An 18,447-nucleotide genomic window follows, 5' to 3' on the forward strand; every position below is an offset into this window, starting at 1 on the left:
ACAGTAATTGGATGTTTTTGTTTTCGCAATACTGACATCAACGTTTCATCACCACCCATTTGTCCGTTGCTTATTCTACTATCAGATATAAAAATATCGTTTCGCAATCACGAGATTCGAGAAATAAAAAATTGATAGTCATTTCAAATCACGAATTTCGAATAAATTGATTTACACGATATTGAATATCGTTGTTTATTTTAGTTGTATATAAGAAAATTTCGTTTTCTCACAGACTTACGTAATAAATAAAGAAGATGCAGGTTCAATGTCACGATAGAAAACGAATAGGTTGAAGGTCGGACGAAACTGGGCCGACAATTTTTTCTTTTTCTCTTCGCAATACGATAAGATAGTGTACAGAACGTGAGAGTATAGAAATATCGTCATCGAGGAAATAGAAAGTTCGTTTTTCATTATTTACCAAACCATATACGAGAGCTAGACGAAAATTTATCAAATTCCAACAAATACACTCATTTAATTTGTAAATATTATAGATTACGATATAATCAATGTCGAAATCAATTTTTAATATATTTATGTATCACTATAATTAATAATTTCATTTTAATTGCTATCAAACGATATTACAAAATTGATTTAAAGATGACCATAATGTTTTTATAAAGCAATAACTATTTTTAAGGTTGTACATTCTCTTTTTAATCAATCTGATATACTACTAGAATAATAAAACACAAAATATCACATTCAATTAGCATATATAAACAAAATATAAAAATTAAACTGTCATTTTATGGAATAATACGTTTATATCCCGTACTCGGAACTACTCTGTTATACTGTGTCAAAACATACAGATCCCTCTACGAGTTTATAGTTTATCTATGGTAATGACCCATCTTTCCATCTCACTGAACTACTACTTACGTGTAATGTTCCATCTTAATAATAACGTACTACATGTTCACGTACCGTTCAAAATTATGCAATTCGCACATTAAATATTAAATAATGCGGCATTTTTTTTTTTCGCAACATATTATCTTTGTATTAAGTAGGTCAAATGTATACCGAATTAGAAGAAAGAACCATCACTCGATTCTATTCGATGGAAGAGAATCGAATCAATTTTTTATATAGAAAAAAATGTCGATTGCAATATACTAAACATTAAAATTAAATTGAAGATTTTATTAGACGTCTTGATAATCACGTTTTATTCTTTATTAAGGTTATTTATGAAGTTGAAGACCCTGTCCTATACCTATAGGATGATATAATGATCCAATCGAATGACCTAGACCCTTAAAACAACCAACACTTAGACTTCTGTCAATATGTTAGTAAAAGTACAGGACCGGCTCCAGAGATGATTCAAAAATAGAAATAAATCAATTTAATTGATATAAATTGAGGTTATGACATATATTCAAATGTATTATGAAATACCAGTTTTTTCACTGATTTAAAATAATATCTAAACATTAATGTACGTATTTAATAATAATTTTTGATAAATTTAATAGTCGTGTTTAGAAAGTAGTAGTGATACGGCTCTGTAAAAAAACGAAGATGTCCTTATTGAAAAAGACAAGGTTAAAAAAATTACCTTTCAATATACTTTCCTTATTTGATCGGTTTTGCCACTTTCAAGGTATCACAAAATTCAATTAACCTATTCCGAACGATCTCGGCGTATGTATTTGTTTGTATTTGTCTTTAATTATTATTATTATCACTAAGAATTGCAATTATTACATCATATACGTTAAATCGATGTACTTTTAAAAATAATTATTGTTATTTAAATGCGCAGTTTTTTATTTACCCCGGTATAATTTTACGTTAAATTTCATTTCCAAACTGTTTTGTTTTTACGACAATTTCTTAAATGCGAAATAATTCACAGTTTGTTGACCTTCTGTCGGTCAATGTCGAGAAACAGGATACGGCTCTGTTCACAGTACGTAGAAATCTAATGGAATCGATTTATTTGTAACATTCGAATGAATTCGTTCTGTGAAATTATTAATCGTGAAAAACGTCTTTATACATTTAGTTTTTCTATTCTTTTATACGATTTAAATATACTAAGACAACACGCGATAGTGATAGTGGTCAAAAGTCATCCTAACGGCGGCAGATGAAGTTGAGTTTGAGTGGAGAGGGGATAGCCTTCCACCTGGAGGCACAATCGGCTCCGATCTAGGTTAGGAAGCCGTGGGGATGTGGGCCGAGTATATACGCCGCTTCCATGTCCACCTGATAGTACATTTATAGTGTTTCTTCGCTGTAGTTCTTCGGATTACCAATTGGTAAGTTTTTGTTGCGTTTCGGTGGAATTTCAAATAAAAAAAAAATATATAAAACGGTAGTATGACGATGGTATTTTCATAACGGGTTTTCTCTAGTCGTACATTCAGTGAAGTGTTGCAGTGTAAACAATCGAGAATACATAAATTTAGTGTAATATATTCGATTTTTGAATCTAGTTGGAAAATATCATCGTTAAACTGTGAAATTTTTATTATTTTGCATGTTTGTACCAATTAAATTTATTAGTTTTCGATTTTTTTAAAAGTAATTATTATTAAATCATGATCATCACGTAAAAAATTCGTTATATCTTCAAAAAAACAACCAAATAAGTGACAACAATGTAAATGTCATATTACAGAACCGTATCCAACTGAAATTCATAAAATCTCGTACTGATTGTGAATTATGACGTAAATATTATTTTAATTTAGGGGTTATTGACCTAAAAAAATAATCCCGCAACAAAATAATACCCCCAACATTTTTACAACGATTCTAATACGTATTATAATTTTTTTATTTTTCAAGCCCCTAAAATATACACGCCACTGACTTAATATATTTAAAACTCACCGTATATATGTTTAGTATTCTATTGTAATACAAATTCCGTTGAAATTTGCACAAAAGATTCAAACATCTTCAAACATTGCGTAATATTTGACGGTAGATATCGAGAAAACAAATATGGGAGCTGGTTTTAATGATTGTGTCGTAAGTAACAAAACTACAAATTATTATTGTGAAATAAAAGTTTTGTTTAGTATTGAATTGTTAATTCACGTAAAAATTCTCGCGATTTATCAGATCTAACCTCAAATTTAACACTAAGTTCTTAGTCGTGTTATCTCGTTAATATAAATGAAAGTGGATTATCTTCAATACAGTAATTATTAGTCAATCTATAGTTCGTATGTTGTAATTAATAATTTCTCTATGAAAATACCACGTTTCGTAATATATAACGTAATAAAATTATATGTTATAGTTTTATATTACCATTATATGAAGATATCGCTTCTTCGCAAATATATTTACAAGAATTCTTTCAAAGAAGCTGAATGTTTGTTACCGTTATTACATACCTCACGACCTACTTAATTTACACGGCGCGTTAATTGGCATTTTCGCGAAATTTAAACTTATACTTGCTCGAAATAAACAGACTACAGAATATTCGTAATTCTATAAAAAAGAAGACGAGATGATTCTAGTTCTATGGCGGGTAGAATAATTTACTGAATCTATACTAAAAACTTATAGGTAGCGCGGATTTCAATATGAATTTATATCGTGATATTTGATATGGATGGATAAATTAAATTGAAAATTAAAAATTTATCATCATCATCATTATTATTATTATTATTATTATACTTAATCCAAACGGTAAGATTACAAAATATTTGCGATTTTATAAAAAAGAAGACGAGCTTAAGTTAGTTCCGTGTCAGGTAGAGTAAGTTTCTGAATCTATATTATAATCTTAAAGGTAACGCGGATTCTAATATTTGTAAATTCCATAACTATTTTATATGAATGAATAAATTCAGTTATTATCGATATAAAAAAAAATACAAATTCATGAAAAGCATCATTATTATACCTATTGGAAACATACGAATAGAATATTCAGATTAATAGTTTTCTGACGGGTAAAAATAAGTTTATGAATCTATACTAAAATTTTACAGGTAGCGCGAATTTCATTACTTGTTATTTCGTAAATTTTCTAAATAAATGAATAAATTTAGTTATTAACAATACAAAAAAAATTCAAACGTATAAAAAGTACATTATTATACCTAATCCAAACAACTTTATAAATAAGACTAGATTAGATCTGTGGCAGGTAGAATGAGTTACTGAATCAATCGCGGGTAACGCTAAGTCAAATTTAATTTAATCACGTAAATATTCGATAAAAATGTAAAAAATTAGTTATTGTCATTATTATTATACTTGCTCGAAATAAACAGACTACAGAATATTCGTAATCCTATAAAAAAGAAGACGAGATGATTTTAGTTCTCTGACAGGTAAAAATAAGTTTATGAATCTATATTAAAATTTTACAGGTAGCGCGGATTTCAATATCAATTTATATCGTGACATTTGATATGGATGGATAAATTAAATTGAAAATTAAAAATTTACATTCACCATTATTATTATACTTAATCCAAACGGTAAAATTAAAAAATATTCGCGATTTTATAAAAAAGAAGACGAACTTAAGTTAGTTCCGTGTCAGGTAGAGTAAGTTTCTGAATCTATATTATAATCTTAAAGGTAACGCGGATTCTAATATTTGTAAATTCCATAACTATTTTATATGAATGAATAAATTCAGTTATTATCGATATAAAAAAAAATACAAATTCATAAAAAGCATCATTATTATACCTATTGGAAACATACGAATAGAATATTCAGATTAATAGTTTTCTGACGGGTAAAAATAAGTTTATGAATCTATACTAAAATTTTACAGGTAGCGCGAATTTCATTACTTGTTATTTCGTAAATTTTCTAAATAAATGAATAAATTTAGTTATTAACAATACAAAAAAAATTCAAACGTATAAAAAGTACATTATTATACCTAATCCAAACAACTTTATAAATAAGACTAGATTAGATCTGTGGCAGGTAGAATGAGTTACTGAATCAATCGCGGGTAACACTAATTCAAATTTAATTTAATCACGTAAATATTCGATAAAAATGTAAAAAATTAGTTATTGTCATTATTATTATACTTGCTCGAAGTAAACAGACTACAGAATATTCGTAATTCTATAAAAAAGAAGACGAGATGATTTTAGTTCTCTGACAGGTAAAAATAAGTTTATGAATCTATATTAAAATTTTACAGGTAGCGCGGATTTCAATATCAATTTATATCGTGACATTTGATATGGATGGATAAATTAAATTGAAAATTAAAAATTTACATTCACCATTATTATTATACTTAATCCAAACGGTAAAATTAAAAAATATTCGCGATTTTATAAAAAAGAAGACGAGCTTAAGTTAGTTCCGTGTCAGGTAGAGTAAGTTTCTGAATCTATATTATAATCTTAAAGGTAACGCGGATTCTAATATTTGTAAATTCCATAACTATTTTATATGAATGAATAAATTCAGTTATTATCGATATAAAAAAAAATACAAATTCATGAAAAGCATCATTATTATACCTATTGGAAACATACGAATAGAATATTCAGATTAATAGTTTTCTGACGGGTAAAAATAAGTTTATGAATCTATACTAAAATTTTACAGGTAGCGCGAATTTCATTACTTGTTATTTCGTAAATTTTCTAAATAGATGAATAAATTTAGTTATTAACAATACAAAAAAAATTCAAACGTATAAAAAGTACATTATTATACCTAATCCAAACAACTTTATAAATAAGACTAGATTAGATCTGTGGCAGGTACAATGAGTTACTGAATCAACCGCGGGTAACACTAATTCAAATTTAATTTAATCACGTAAATATTCGATAAAAATGTAAAAAATTAGTTATTGTCATTATTATTATACTTGCTCGAAATAAACAGACTACAGAATATTCGTAATCCTATAAAAAAGAAGACGAGATGATTTTAGTTCTCTGACAGGTAAAAATAAGTTTATGAATCTATATTAAAATTTTACAGGTAGCGCGGATTTCAATATCAATTTATATCGTGACATTTGATATGGATGGATAAATTAAATTGAAAATTAAAAATTTACATTCACCATTATTATTATACTTAATCCAAACGGTAAAATTAAAAAATATTCGCGATTTTATAAAAAAGAAGACGAACTTAAGTTAGTTCCGTGTCAGGTAGAGTAAGTTTCTGAATCTATATTATAATCTTAAAGGTAACGCGGATTCTAATATTTGTAAATTCCATAACTATTTTATATGAATGAATAAATTCAGTTATTATCGATATAAAAAAAATACAAATTCATAAAAAGCATCATTATTATACCTATTGGAAACATACGAATAGAATATTCAGATTAATAGTTTTCTGACGGGTAAAAATAAGTTTATGAATCTATACTAAAACTTTACAGGTAGCGCGAATTTCATTACTTGTTATTTCGTAAATTTTCTAAATAGATGAATAAATTTAGTTATTAACAATACAAAAAAAATTCAAACGTATAAAAAGTACATTATTATACCTAATCCAAACAACTTTATAAATAAGACTAGATTAGATCTGTGGCAGGTAGAATGAGTTACTGAATCAATCGCGGGTAACGCTAAGTCAAATTTAATTTAATCACGTAAATATTCGATAAAAATGTAAAAAAATAGTTATTGTCATTATTATTATACTTGCTCGAAGTAAACAGACTACAGAATATTCGTAATTCTATAAAAAAGAAGACGAGATGATTCTAGTTCTATGGCGGGTAGAATAATTTACTGAATCTATACTAAAAACTTATAGGTAGCGCGGATTTCAATATGAATTTATATCGTGATATTTGATATGGATGGATAAATTAAATTGAAAATTAAAAATTTATCATCATCATCATTATTATTATTATTATTATTATTATTATACTTAATCCAAACGGTAAGATTACAAAATATTTGCGATTTTATAAAAAAGAAGACGAGCTTAAGTTAGTTCCGTGTCAGGTAGAGTAAGTTTCTGAATCTATATTATAATCTTAAAGGTAACGCGGATTCTAATATTTGTAAATTCCATAACTATTTTATATGAATGAATAAATTCAGTTATTATCGATATAAAAAAAAATACAAATTCATGAAAAGCATCATTATTATACCTATTGGAAACATACGAATAGAATATTCAGATTAATAGTTTTCTGACGGGTAAAAATAAGTTTATGAATCTATACTAAAATTTTACAGGTAGCGCGAATTTCATTACTTGTTATTTCGTAAATTTTCTAAATAAATGAATAAATTTAGTTATTAACAATACAAAAAAAATTCAAACGTATAAAAAGTACATTATTATACCTAATCCAAACAACTTTATAAATAAGACTAGATTAGATCTGTGGCAGGTAGAATGAGTTACTGAATCAATCGCGGGTAACGCTAAGTCAAATTTAATTTAATCACGTAAATATTCGATAAAAATGTAAAAAAATAGTTATTATCATGACTATTATGCTTGATGGAAGTAGGAAGATAATAGAAAATTTGCGCTTTTATATAAAAACAAAAAAGGTAAGACTAAGTTACTGAATCAATACTATAATTTTACAGGTAGCGCGATTCAAATGTTAATCTCTTAAATATTTCAAACAGATGAATAAATTTAGGTTTCATCGATATCACAACAATAAAAATGTACAAAAATAATTATAGTAAAGATTACAGAATATTCGCAATTTTATAAAAAAGACGAGTCACTTTATGGCGAAAAATATAAGTTACTGAATCAATACTATAACCATAAAGGTAGCGCGGAACATACGGAAGCTTATTTATGTTGAATTAACCTTTTATAACAACAATTTATAATTCCCACGCATTTACAATCTGTTACATTTCAACAATCAACAGATTTTCACTGATCATAATCGTTGTTAGTAATAGTAAAGCACTTAAATCGAGTTATGCAATTTCCAATACATTGTATCATTATTCTTTTATAAATGATGATTGTTCACATTGTATTAAACAGGAAGAGAACGTTATTAGAATAGTTTATAGTCCAGGAGTCCGTCTATCGTTAATTTTACGTACTAACACCGATATCTCAAATTCTTTATCATTATTTACATTTACCGTTTCGTTTACGTATAAAAAACATACGGTGTGATCTAATATCTATAATTAGAATCGAAATTATTATATACCGACATATTATTACGAAAAGTAAAAGTTACCCGAAGCACCTGCATATTGCACGTAACAACAAATCAGGCAATAACAAAAAATATTATCTTCGTTGGCAGGTGAAAATTTTATGTTACAAAGTAATCGAGAACTTTCATAAACGTGACAACATCGGCGCACATAAACGATAAAACACAAAATGAAATCCTATTCTAACCAAGTGTGACTTGGAGAAATTAGTGAAAATTAAACAATGACGTTCATGTCCTGTTACTTAATTAAATAAAAAGAAACTCGACAAACAATTAATTTCAGTTGTCTTTAAAATTACTACGCACAATAAGCGGATTTCACTGCCACATATCTCAAATACATCACGTCCTCGTGAAAGTTTTCAATTTCCAACAATCGTTGTGTCGATCGAATCGATTAATATTAATAATCGATACGCGATATCGATAAATATTTTTATAACTGAAATGTATTCATTGACTGGGAGTATTGACCGTGAAAGCCGTTCATAACTTGAATTCGTCTCGGGTCAACCGTCGACCCAGATATTTATATATATTAGAACGCCAGACCGTGATGTGTGACACACAACCAACGCCGCGTGTTAAGTTAATGGAAAAATCCCGAGTTCGTAGTAGATTTTTTTTTTTTCATAAAAAAGAAGACGAGTTTAGTTCCGTGGCGATTAGAACCAGTTACTGAATCAATACTATAAACATAAAGGTAACGCGAAAATTTTATACGCGGTAAAGGCGTGGTCAACTCGATTTCGCTTTGGACAGGGCCGTATTCAGGATAACTTGTAAATTTTTCCAGATCAAGCATGTTAAGGGAATTAACGTTGCTCCTGATAGGAGCTGTATTAGTAATGGGACAAAGAAGATTGTCTCTGCCGGATCCGAGGAGTTGCGCTAACAGTAAGTTTGGCAGGATTTAATTTTTGAAAAAAGTTAAAATGATCCCGAATTTTCTCAGGAGTACGTCATGCTACTTACAGAGACGCCAGAGGCGTGACGCATTCCTATTTCTTCAGTTGGGAGCACGGACCAACTAGAGGATTGGAAGTGGATTGGCTCGACGCCAGAAACATCTGCAGGAGGCATTGTATGGATGCAGTTTCATTGGAAACTCCACAAGAAAACGAATTCATCAAACAGAGAATAGCCAGAGGTTGATTATTGATTAATATGAATTTTTTTTAGTCTAGATAATATTAATTGCAGGTAACGTCAGGTACATTTGGACGTCCGGTAGAAAATGTAATTTCGCCGGTTGCGAAAGGGCCGATTTACAACCGCCAAATATCAACGGGTGGTTCTGGTCGGGATCCGGAGCTAAAATCGGACCGACTACTCAAAGAAATACCGGGGATTGGAGCGCAACCGGAGGATTCGGACAAGCTCAACCCGATAACAGAGAAGCGGCACAGGTAACTAACGTTTTCATACTAATTTTTCAAATTTTCTTATACGCCCGGTATATTTATACAATTTAACTTTTTGTTTCCGATTTTTCAACTTTTATATCTTGTATATCGAAAATTGGATCGTTTTTAATACTAATTTTCCAAATTTTCTTATACGCTCGGTATATTTATACAATTTAACTTTTTGTTTCCGATTTTTCAACTTTTATATCTTGTATATCGAAAATTGGATCGTTTTTAATACTAATTTTTCAAATTTTCTTATACGCCCGGTATATTTATACAATTTAACTTTTTATTTTCGATTTTTCAACTTTTATATCTTGTATATCGAAAATTGGATCGTTTTTAATACTAATTTTCCAAATTTTCTTATACGCTCGGTATATTTATACAATTTAACTTTTTGTTTCCGATTTTTCAACTTTTATATCTTGTATATCGAAAATTGGATCGTTTTTAATACTAATTTTTCAAATTTTCTTATACGCCCGGTATATTTATACAATTTAACTTTTTGTTTCCGATTTTTCAACTTTTATATCTTGTATATCGAAAATTGGATCGTTTTTAATACTAATTTTTCAAATTTTCTTATACGCCCGGTATATTTATACAATTTAACTTTTTGTTTCCGATTTTTCAACTTTTATATCTTGTATATCGAAAATTGGATCGTTTTTAATACTAATTTTTCAAATTTTCTTATACGCCCGGTATATTTATACAATTTAACTTTTTGTTTCCGATTTTTCAACTTTTATATCTTGTATATCGAAAATTGGATCGTTTTTAATACTAATTTTTCAAATTTTCTTATACGCCCGGTATATTTATACAATTTAACTTTTTATTTTCGATTTTTCAACTTTTATATCTTGTATATCGAAAATTGGATCGTTTTTAATACTAATTTTTCAAATTTTCTTATACGCCCGGTATATTTATACAATTTAACTTTTTATTTTCGATTTTTCAACTTTTATATCTTGTATATCGAAAATTGGATCGTTTTTAATACTAATTTTTCAAATTTTCTTATACGCCCGGTATATTTATACAATTTAACTTTTTATTTTCGATTTTTCAACTTTTATATCTTGTATATCGAAAATTGGATCGTTTTTAATACTAATTTTCCAAATTTTCTTATACGCTCGGTATATTTATACAATTTAACTTTTTGTTTCCGATTTTTCAACTTTTATATCTTGTATATCGAAAATTGGATCGTTTTTAATACTAATTTTTCAAATTTTCTTATACGCCCGGTATATTTATACAATTTAACTTTTTATTTTCGATTTTTCAACTTTTATATCTTGTATATCGAAAATTGGATCGTTTTTAATACTAATTTTTCAAATTTTCTTATACGCCCGGTATATTTATACAATTTAACTTTTTATTTTCGATTTTTCAACTTTTATATCTTGTATATCGAAAATTGGATCGTTTTTAATACTAATTTTTCAAATTTTCTTATACGCCCGGTATATTTATACAATTTAACTTTTTATTTTCGATTTTTCAACTTTTATATCTTGTATATCGAAAATTGGATCGTTTTTAATACTAATTTTTCAAATTTTCTTATACGCCCGGTATATTTATACAATTTAACTTTTTATTTTCGATTTTTCAACTTTTATATCTTGTATATCGAAAATTGGATCGTTTTTAATACTAATTTTCCAAATTTTCTTATACGCCCGGTATATTTATACAATTTAACTTTTTATTTTCGATTTTTCAACTTTTATATCTTGTATATCGAAAATTGGATCGTTTTTAATACTAATTTTTCAAATTTTCTTATACGCCCGGTATATTTATACAATTTAACTTTTTATTTTCGATTTTTCAACTTTTATATCTTGTATATCGAAAATTGGATCGTTTTTAATACTAATTTTCCAAATTTTCTTATACGCCCGGTATATTTATACAATTTAACTTTTTATTTTCGATTTTTCAACTTTTATATCTTGTATATCGAAAATTGGATCGTTTTTAATACTAATTTTTCAAATTTTCTTATACGCCCGGTATATTTATACAATTTAACTTTTTATTTTCGATTTTTCAACTTTTATATCTTGTATATCGAAAATTGGATCGTTTTTAATACTAATTTTTCAAATTTTCTTATACGCCCGGTATATTTATACAATTTAACTTTTTATTTTCGATTTTTCAACTTTTATATCTTGTATATCGAAAATTGGATCGTTTTTAATACTAATTTTTCAAATTTTCTTATACGCCCGGTATATTTATACAATTTAACTTTTTATTTTCGGTTTTTCAACTTTTATATCTTGTATATCGAAAATTGGATCGTTTTTAATACTAATTTTTCAAATTTTCTTATACGCCCGGTATATTTATACAATTTAACTTTTTATTTTCGATTTTTCAACTTTTATATCTTGTATATCGAAAATTGGATCGTTTTTAATACTAATTTTCCAAATTTTCTTATACGCCCGGTATATTTATACAATTTAACTTTTTATTTTCGATTTTTCAACTTTTATATCTTGTATATCGAAAATTGGATCGTTTTTAATACTAATTTTCCAAATTTTCTTATACGCCCGGTATATTTATACAATTTAACTTTTTATTTTCGATTTTTCAACTTTTATATCTTGTATATCGAAAATTGGATCGTTTTTAATACTAATTTTTCAAATTTTCTTATACGCCCGGTATATTTATACAATTTAACTTTTTGTTTCCGATTTTTCAACTTTTATATCTTGTATATCGAAAATTGGATCGTTTTTAATACTAATTTTTCAAATTTTCTTATACGCCCGGTATATTTATACAATTTAACTTTTTATTTTCGATTTTTCAACTTTTATATCTTGTATATCGAAAATTGGATCGTTTTTAATACTAATTTTCCAAATTTTCTTATACGCTCGGTATATTTATACAATTTAACTTTTTGTTTCCGATTTTTCAACTTTTATATCTTGTATATCGAAAATTGGATCGTTTTTAATACTAATTTTTCAAATTTTCTTATACGCCCGGTATATTTATACAATTTAACTTTTTATTTTCGATTTTTCAACTTTTATATCTTGTATATCGAAAATTGGATCGTTTTTAATACTAATTTTTCAAATTTTCTTATACGCCCGGTATATTTATACAATTTAACTTTTTATTTTCGATTTTTCAACTTTTATATCTTGTATATCGAAAATTGGATCGTTTTTAATACTAATTTTTCAAATTTTCTTATACGCCCGGTATATTTATACAATTTAACTTTTTATTTTCGATTTTTCAACTTTTATATCTTGTATATCGAAAATTGGATCGTTTTTAATACTAATTTTTCAAATTTTCTTATACGCCCGGTATATTTATACAATTTAACTTTTTGTTTCCGATTTTTCAACTTTTATATCTTGTATATCGAAAATTGGATCGTTTTTAATACTAATTTTTCAAATTTTCTTATACGCCCGGTATATTTATACAATTTAACTTTTTATTTTCGATTTTTCAACTTTTATATCTTGTATATCGAAAATTGGATCGTTTTTAATACTAATTTTTCAAATTTTCTTATACGCCCGGTATATTTATACAATTTAACTTTTTATTTTCGATTTTTCAACTTTTATATCTTGTATATCGAAAATTGGATCGTTTTTAATACTAATTTTTCAAATTTTCTTATACGCCCGGTATATTTATACAATTTAACTTTTTATTTTCGATTTTTCAACTTTTATATCTTGTATATCGAAAATTGGATCGTTTTTAATACTAATTTTTCAAATTTTCTTATACGCCCGGTATATTTATACAATTTAACTTTTTATTTTCGATTTTTCAACTTTTATATCTTGTATATCGAAAATTGGATCGTTTTTAATACTAATTTTCCAAATTTTCTTATACGCTCGGTATATTTATACAATTTAACTTTTTGTTTCCGATTTTTCAACTTTTATATCTTGTATATCGAAAATTGGATCGTTTTTAATACTAATTTTCCAAATTTTCTTATACGCTCGGTATATTTATACAATTTAACTTTTTGTTTCCGATTTTTCAACTTTTATATCTTGTATATCGAAAATTGGATCGTTTTTAATACTAATTTTTCAAATTTTCTTATACGCCCGGTATATTTATACAATTTAACTTTTTGTTTCCGATTTTTCAACTTTTATATCTTGTATATCGAAAATTGGATCGTTTTTAATACTAATTTTTCAAATTTTCTTATACGCCCGGTATATTTATACAATTTAACTTTTTATTTTCGATTTTTCAACTTTTATATCTTGTATATCGAAAATTGGATCGTTTTTAATACTAATTTTTCAAATTTTCTTATACGCCCGGTATATTTATACAATTTAACTTTTTATTTTCGATTTTTCAACTTTTATATCTTGTATATCGAAAATTGGATCGTTTTTAATACTAATTTTTCAAATTTTCTTATACGCCCGGTATATTTATACAATTTAACTTTTTATTTTCGATTTTTCAACTTTTATATCTTGTATATCGAAAATTGGATCGTTTTTAATACTAATTTTTCAAATTTTCTTATACGCCCGGTATATTTATACAATTTAACTTTTTATTTTCGATTTTTCAACTTTTATATCTTGTATATCGAAAATTGGATCGTTTTTAATACTAATTTTCCAAATTTTCTTATACGCCCGGTATATTTATACAATTTAACTTTTTGTTTCCGATTTTTCAACTTTTATATCTTGTATATCGAAAATTGGATCGTTTTCATACTAATTTTTCAAATTTTCTTATACGCCCGGTATATTTATACAATTTAACTTTTTGTTTCCGATTTTTCAACTTTTATATCTTGTATATCGAAAATTGGATCGTTTTCATACTAATTTTTCAAATTTTCTTATACGCCCGGTATATTTATACAATTTAACTTTTTGTTTCCGATTTTTCATTTTTTATATCTTGTATATCGAAAATTGGATCGTTTTTAATACTAATTTTTCAAATTTTCTTATACGCCCGGTATATTTATACAATTTAACTTTTTGTTTCCGATTTTTCAACTTTTATATCTTGTATATCGAAAATTGGATCGTTTTTAATACTAATTTTTCAAATTTTCTTATACGCCCGGTATATTTATACAATTTAACTTTTTGTTTCCGATTTTTCAACTTTTATATCTTGTATATCGAAAATTGGATCGTTTTCATACTAATTTTTCAAATTTTCTTATACGCCCGGTATATTTATACAATTTAACTTTTTGTTTCCGATTTTTCAACTTTTATATCTTGTATATCGAAAATTGGATCGTTTTCATACTAATTTTTCAAATTTTCTTATACGCCCGGTATATTTATACAATTTAACTTTTTGTTTCCGATTTTTCAACTTTTATATCTTGTATATCGAAAATTGGATCGTTTTCATACTAATTTTTCAAATTTTCTTATACGCCCGGTATATTTATACAATTTAACTTTTTGTTTCCGATTTTTCATTTTTTATATCTTGTATATCGAAAATTGGATCGTTTTTAATACTAATTTTTCAAATTTTCTTATACGCCCGGTATATTTATACAATTTAACTTTTTGTTTCCGATTTTTCAACTTTTATATCTTGTATATCGAAAATTGGATCGTTTTTAATACTAATTTTTCAAATTTTCTTATACGCCCGGTATATTTATACAATTTAACTTTTTGTTTCCGATTTTTCAACTTTTATATCTTGTATATCGAAAATTGGATCGTTTTTAATACTAATTTTCCAAATTTTCTTATACGCTCGGTATATTTATACAATTTAACTTTTTGTTTCCGATTTTTCAACTTTTATATCTTGTATATCGAAAATTGGATCGTTTTTAATACTAATTTTTCAAATTTTCTTATACGCCCGGTATATTTATACAATTTAACTTTTTATTTTCGATTTTTCAACTTTTATATCTTGTATATCGAAAATTGGATCGTTTTTAATACTAATTTTTCAAATTTTCTTATACGCCCGGTATATTTATACAATTTAACTTTTTATTTTCGATTTTTCAACTTTTATATCTTGTATATCGAAAATTGGATCGTTTTTAATACTAATTTTCCAAATTTTCTTATACGCTCGGTATATTTATACAATTTAACTTTTTGTTTCCGATTTTTCAACTTTTATATCTTGTATATCGAAAATTGGATCGTTTTTAATACTAATTTTTCAAATTTTCTTATACGCCCGGTATATTTATACAATTTAACTTTTTATTTTCGATTTTTCAACTTTTATATCTTGTATATCGAAAATTGGATCGTTTTTAATACTAATTTTTCAAATTTTCTTATACGCCCGGTATATTTATACAATTTAACTTTTTATTTTCGATTTTTCAACTTTTATATCTTGTATATCGAAAATTGGATCGTTTTTAATACTAATTTTTCAAATTTTCTTATACGCCCGGTATATTTATACAATTTAACTTTTTATTTTCGATTTTTCAACTTTTATATCTTGTATATCGAAAATTGGATCGTTTTTAATACTAATTTTTCAAATTTTCTTATACGCCCGGTATATTTATACAATTTAACTTTTTATTTTCGATTTTTCAACTTTTATATCTTGTATATCGAAAATTGGATCGTTTTTAATACTAATTTTCCAAATTTTCTTATACGCTCGGTATATTTATACAATTTAACTTTTTGTTTCCGATTTTTCAACTTTTATATCTTGTATATCGAAAATTGGATCGTTTTTAATACTAATTTTTCAAATTTTCTTATACGCCCGGTATATTTATACAATTTAACTTTTTATTTTCGATTTTTCAACTTTTATATCTTGTATATCGAAAATTGGATCGTTTTTAATACTAATTTTTCAAATTTTCTTATACGCCCGGTATATTTATACAATTTAACTTTTTATTTTCGATTTTTCAACTTTTATATCTTGTATATCGAAAATTGGATCGTTTTTAATACTAATTTTTCAAATTTTCTTATACGCCCGGTATATTTATACAATTTAACTTTTTATTTTCGATTTTTCAACTTTTATATCTTGTATATCGAAAATTGGATCGTTTTTAATACTAATTTTCCAAATTTTCTTATACGCTCGGTATATTTATACAATTTAACTTTTTGTTTCCGATTTTTCAACTTTTATATCTTGTATATCGAAAATTGGATCGTTTTTAATACTAATTTTCCAAATTTTCTTATACGCTCGGTATATTTATACAATTTAACTTTTTGTTTCCGATTTTTCAACTTTTATATCTTGTATATCGAAAATTGGATCGTTTTTAATACTAATTTTTCAAATTTTCTTATACGCCCGGTATATTTATACAATTTAACTTTTTGTTTCCGATTTTTCAACTTTTATATCTTGTATATCGAAAATTGGATCGTTTTTAATACTAATTTTTCAAATTTTCTTATACGCCCGGTATATTTATACAATTTAACTTTTTGTTTCCGATTTTTCAACTTTTATATCTTGTATATCGAAAATTGGATCGTTTTTAATACTAATTTTTCAAATTTTCTTATACGCCCGGTATATTTATACAATTTAACTTTTTGTTTTCGATTTTTCAACTTTTATATCTTGTATATCGAAAATTGTATCGTTTTTAATACTAATTTTTCAAATTTTCTTATACGCCCGGTATATTTATACAATTTAACTTTTTGTTTTCGATTTTTCAACTTTTATATCTTGTTTATCGAAAATTGGATTGTTTTTAATTTAATATTTAGACTAAAGCTCTAAAATATCTATTCACTTCACCTAAAAACCGCGATCAAAATTTAAACGAACTTTAAAAGTCAATGACCTTATATAATATCGACTTTGATGACGCTAAATTGAATTTTAAATCAATATAAATATATTTTAAAAAGTACTTACATTACAAACACCTTGTATATCACTTCGTTATTTAATATTTCTTATGAAATCAACTACACACTGTTAAATACAAAGACTTTTGTATAAATGATTCGTTTTAATTGACGTTTATTGTTTTTCTATACCTGGTCTTAAATCGAATGAGATATCCAGCTACAAAATCGAGTCTGAAATATATTAAACATACACAAACGAACGTACCTATGTAATCTCTTTCAGGGTAACGACGAATCGTGTCTGTCTATTCTCAACAATTTCTACAATGACGGTATTAAATGGCATGACGTTGCCTGTCATCACGTCAAACCTTTCGTATGCGAAGACAGCGAAGAATTACTCAATTTCGTCGCTTCTAGAAATCCTGGTATTCGTTTATAGATAAAGGCTCTGTAAATTATTAGAAGAAACACGATCGTACCTTCAAAAATGACCATAAATTTTTTTTTCTATTTATTTATTTTATTTGTCAAATATTGCTGAACAAATCTCGATAAGGTTTTTTAAAACTTTCAATTGGTCATTTTTTCATCTACATTTTTCCATGGCTTTCGCTTGTGAATATTAGCTTTGTTAGATGTTAGTTTTGTACCTATTTTTTAAATTAATATATTTAATATTAAAATACCAAGTGTTTTATTTACCTACCCACGTAACAGTAGTCACTACCAAATTTTCTTGGATATATAAAAGAAGAAGAACTGACAGGTATATACGATTTCAAAATTTATATTAATTACTCATATTTCAATGGTTGGTTTTTGAGAAATTAATTTGTTTTACATCATGTGAATTTTCATAATACAGGATAGAAAAAAATTGATACACGTAATTTTAATTTATTTAACTGTAACTTTTAATTGAACAACTGATAAAATGTTATTGCCAGATTTACTTATGAATGTGTAAAATTAAATTTTTGACAGC

The 18,447-nt window shown here is 26.0% G+C and overlaps 1 protein-coding gene across 1 annotated transcript; it reads left to right on the forward strand.

Annotated features, from left to right (window-relative positions):
* The first annotated feature begins 1,953 nt into the window (after positions 1-1,953).
* Positions 1,954-18,145, forward strand: LOC130444230 (uncharacterized). The gene is made up of 5 exons (XM_056779289.1): positions 1,954-2,282; positions 8,967-9,067; positions 9,126-9,320; positions 9,374-9,579; positions 17,743-18,145. The coding sequence occupies exons 2-5, from the start codon at positions 8,974-8,976 to the stop codon at positions 17,899-17,901; spliced, it is 654 nt and encodes a 217-aa protein (XP_056635267.1). The 5' UTR covers positions 1,954-2,282; positions 8,967-8,973; the 3' UTR covers positions 17,902-18,145.
* The last annotated feature ends 302 nt before the right edge of the window (positions 18,146-18,447 follow it).

Source organism: Diorhabda sublineata, chromosome 5, assembly GCF_026230105.1.
Source record: "Diorhabda sublineata isolate icDioSubl1.1 chromosome 5, icDioSubl1.1, whole genome shotgun sequence".
Taxonomy (NCBI): Eukaryota; Metazoa; Arthropoda; class Insecta; order Coleoptera; family Chrysomelidae; genus Diorhabda; species Diorhabda sublineata.

Excerpts from the sequence above, each read along its gene's own strand:
- LOC130444230 (XM_056779289.1), top strand. The coding sequence starts at position 8,974 with ATGTTAAGGGAATTAACGTTGCTCCTGATAGGAGCTGTATTAGTAATG. Across the intron at positions 9,068-9,125 it reads TCCGAGGAGTTGCGCTAACA|GAGTACGTCATGCTACTTAC; the intron begins GTAAGTTTGGCA and ends GAATTTTCTCAG. Across the intron at positions 9,321-9,373 it reads CAAACAGAGAATAGCCAGAG|GTAACGTCAGGTACATTTGG; the intron begins GTTGATTATTGA and ends TATTAATTGCAG.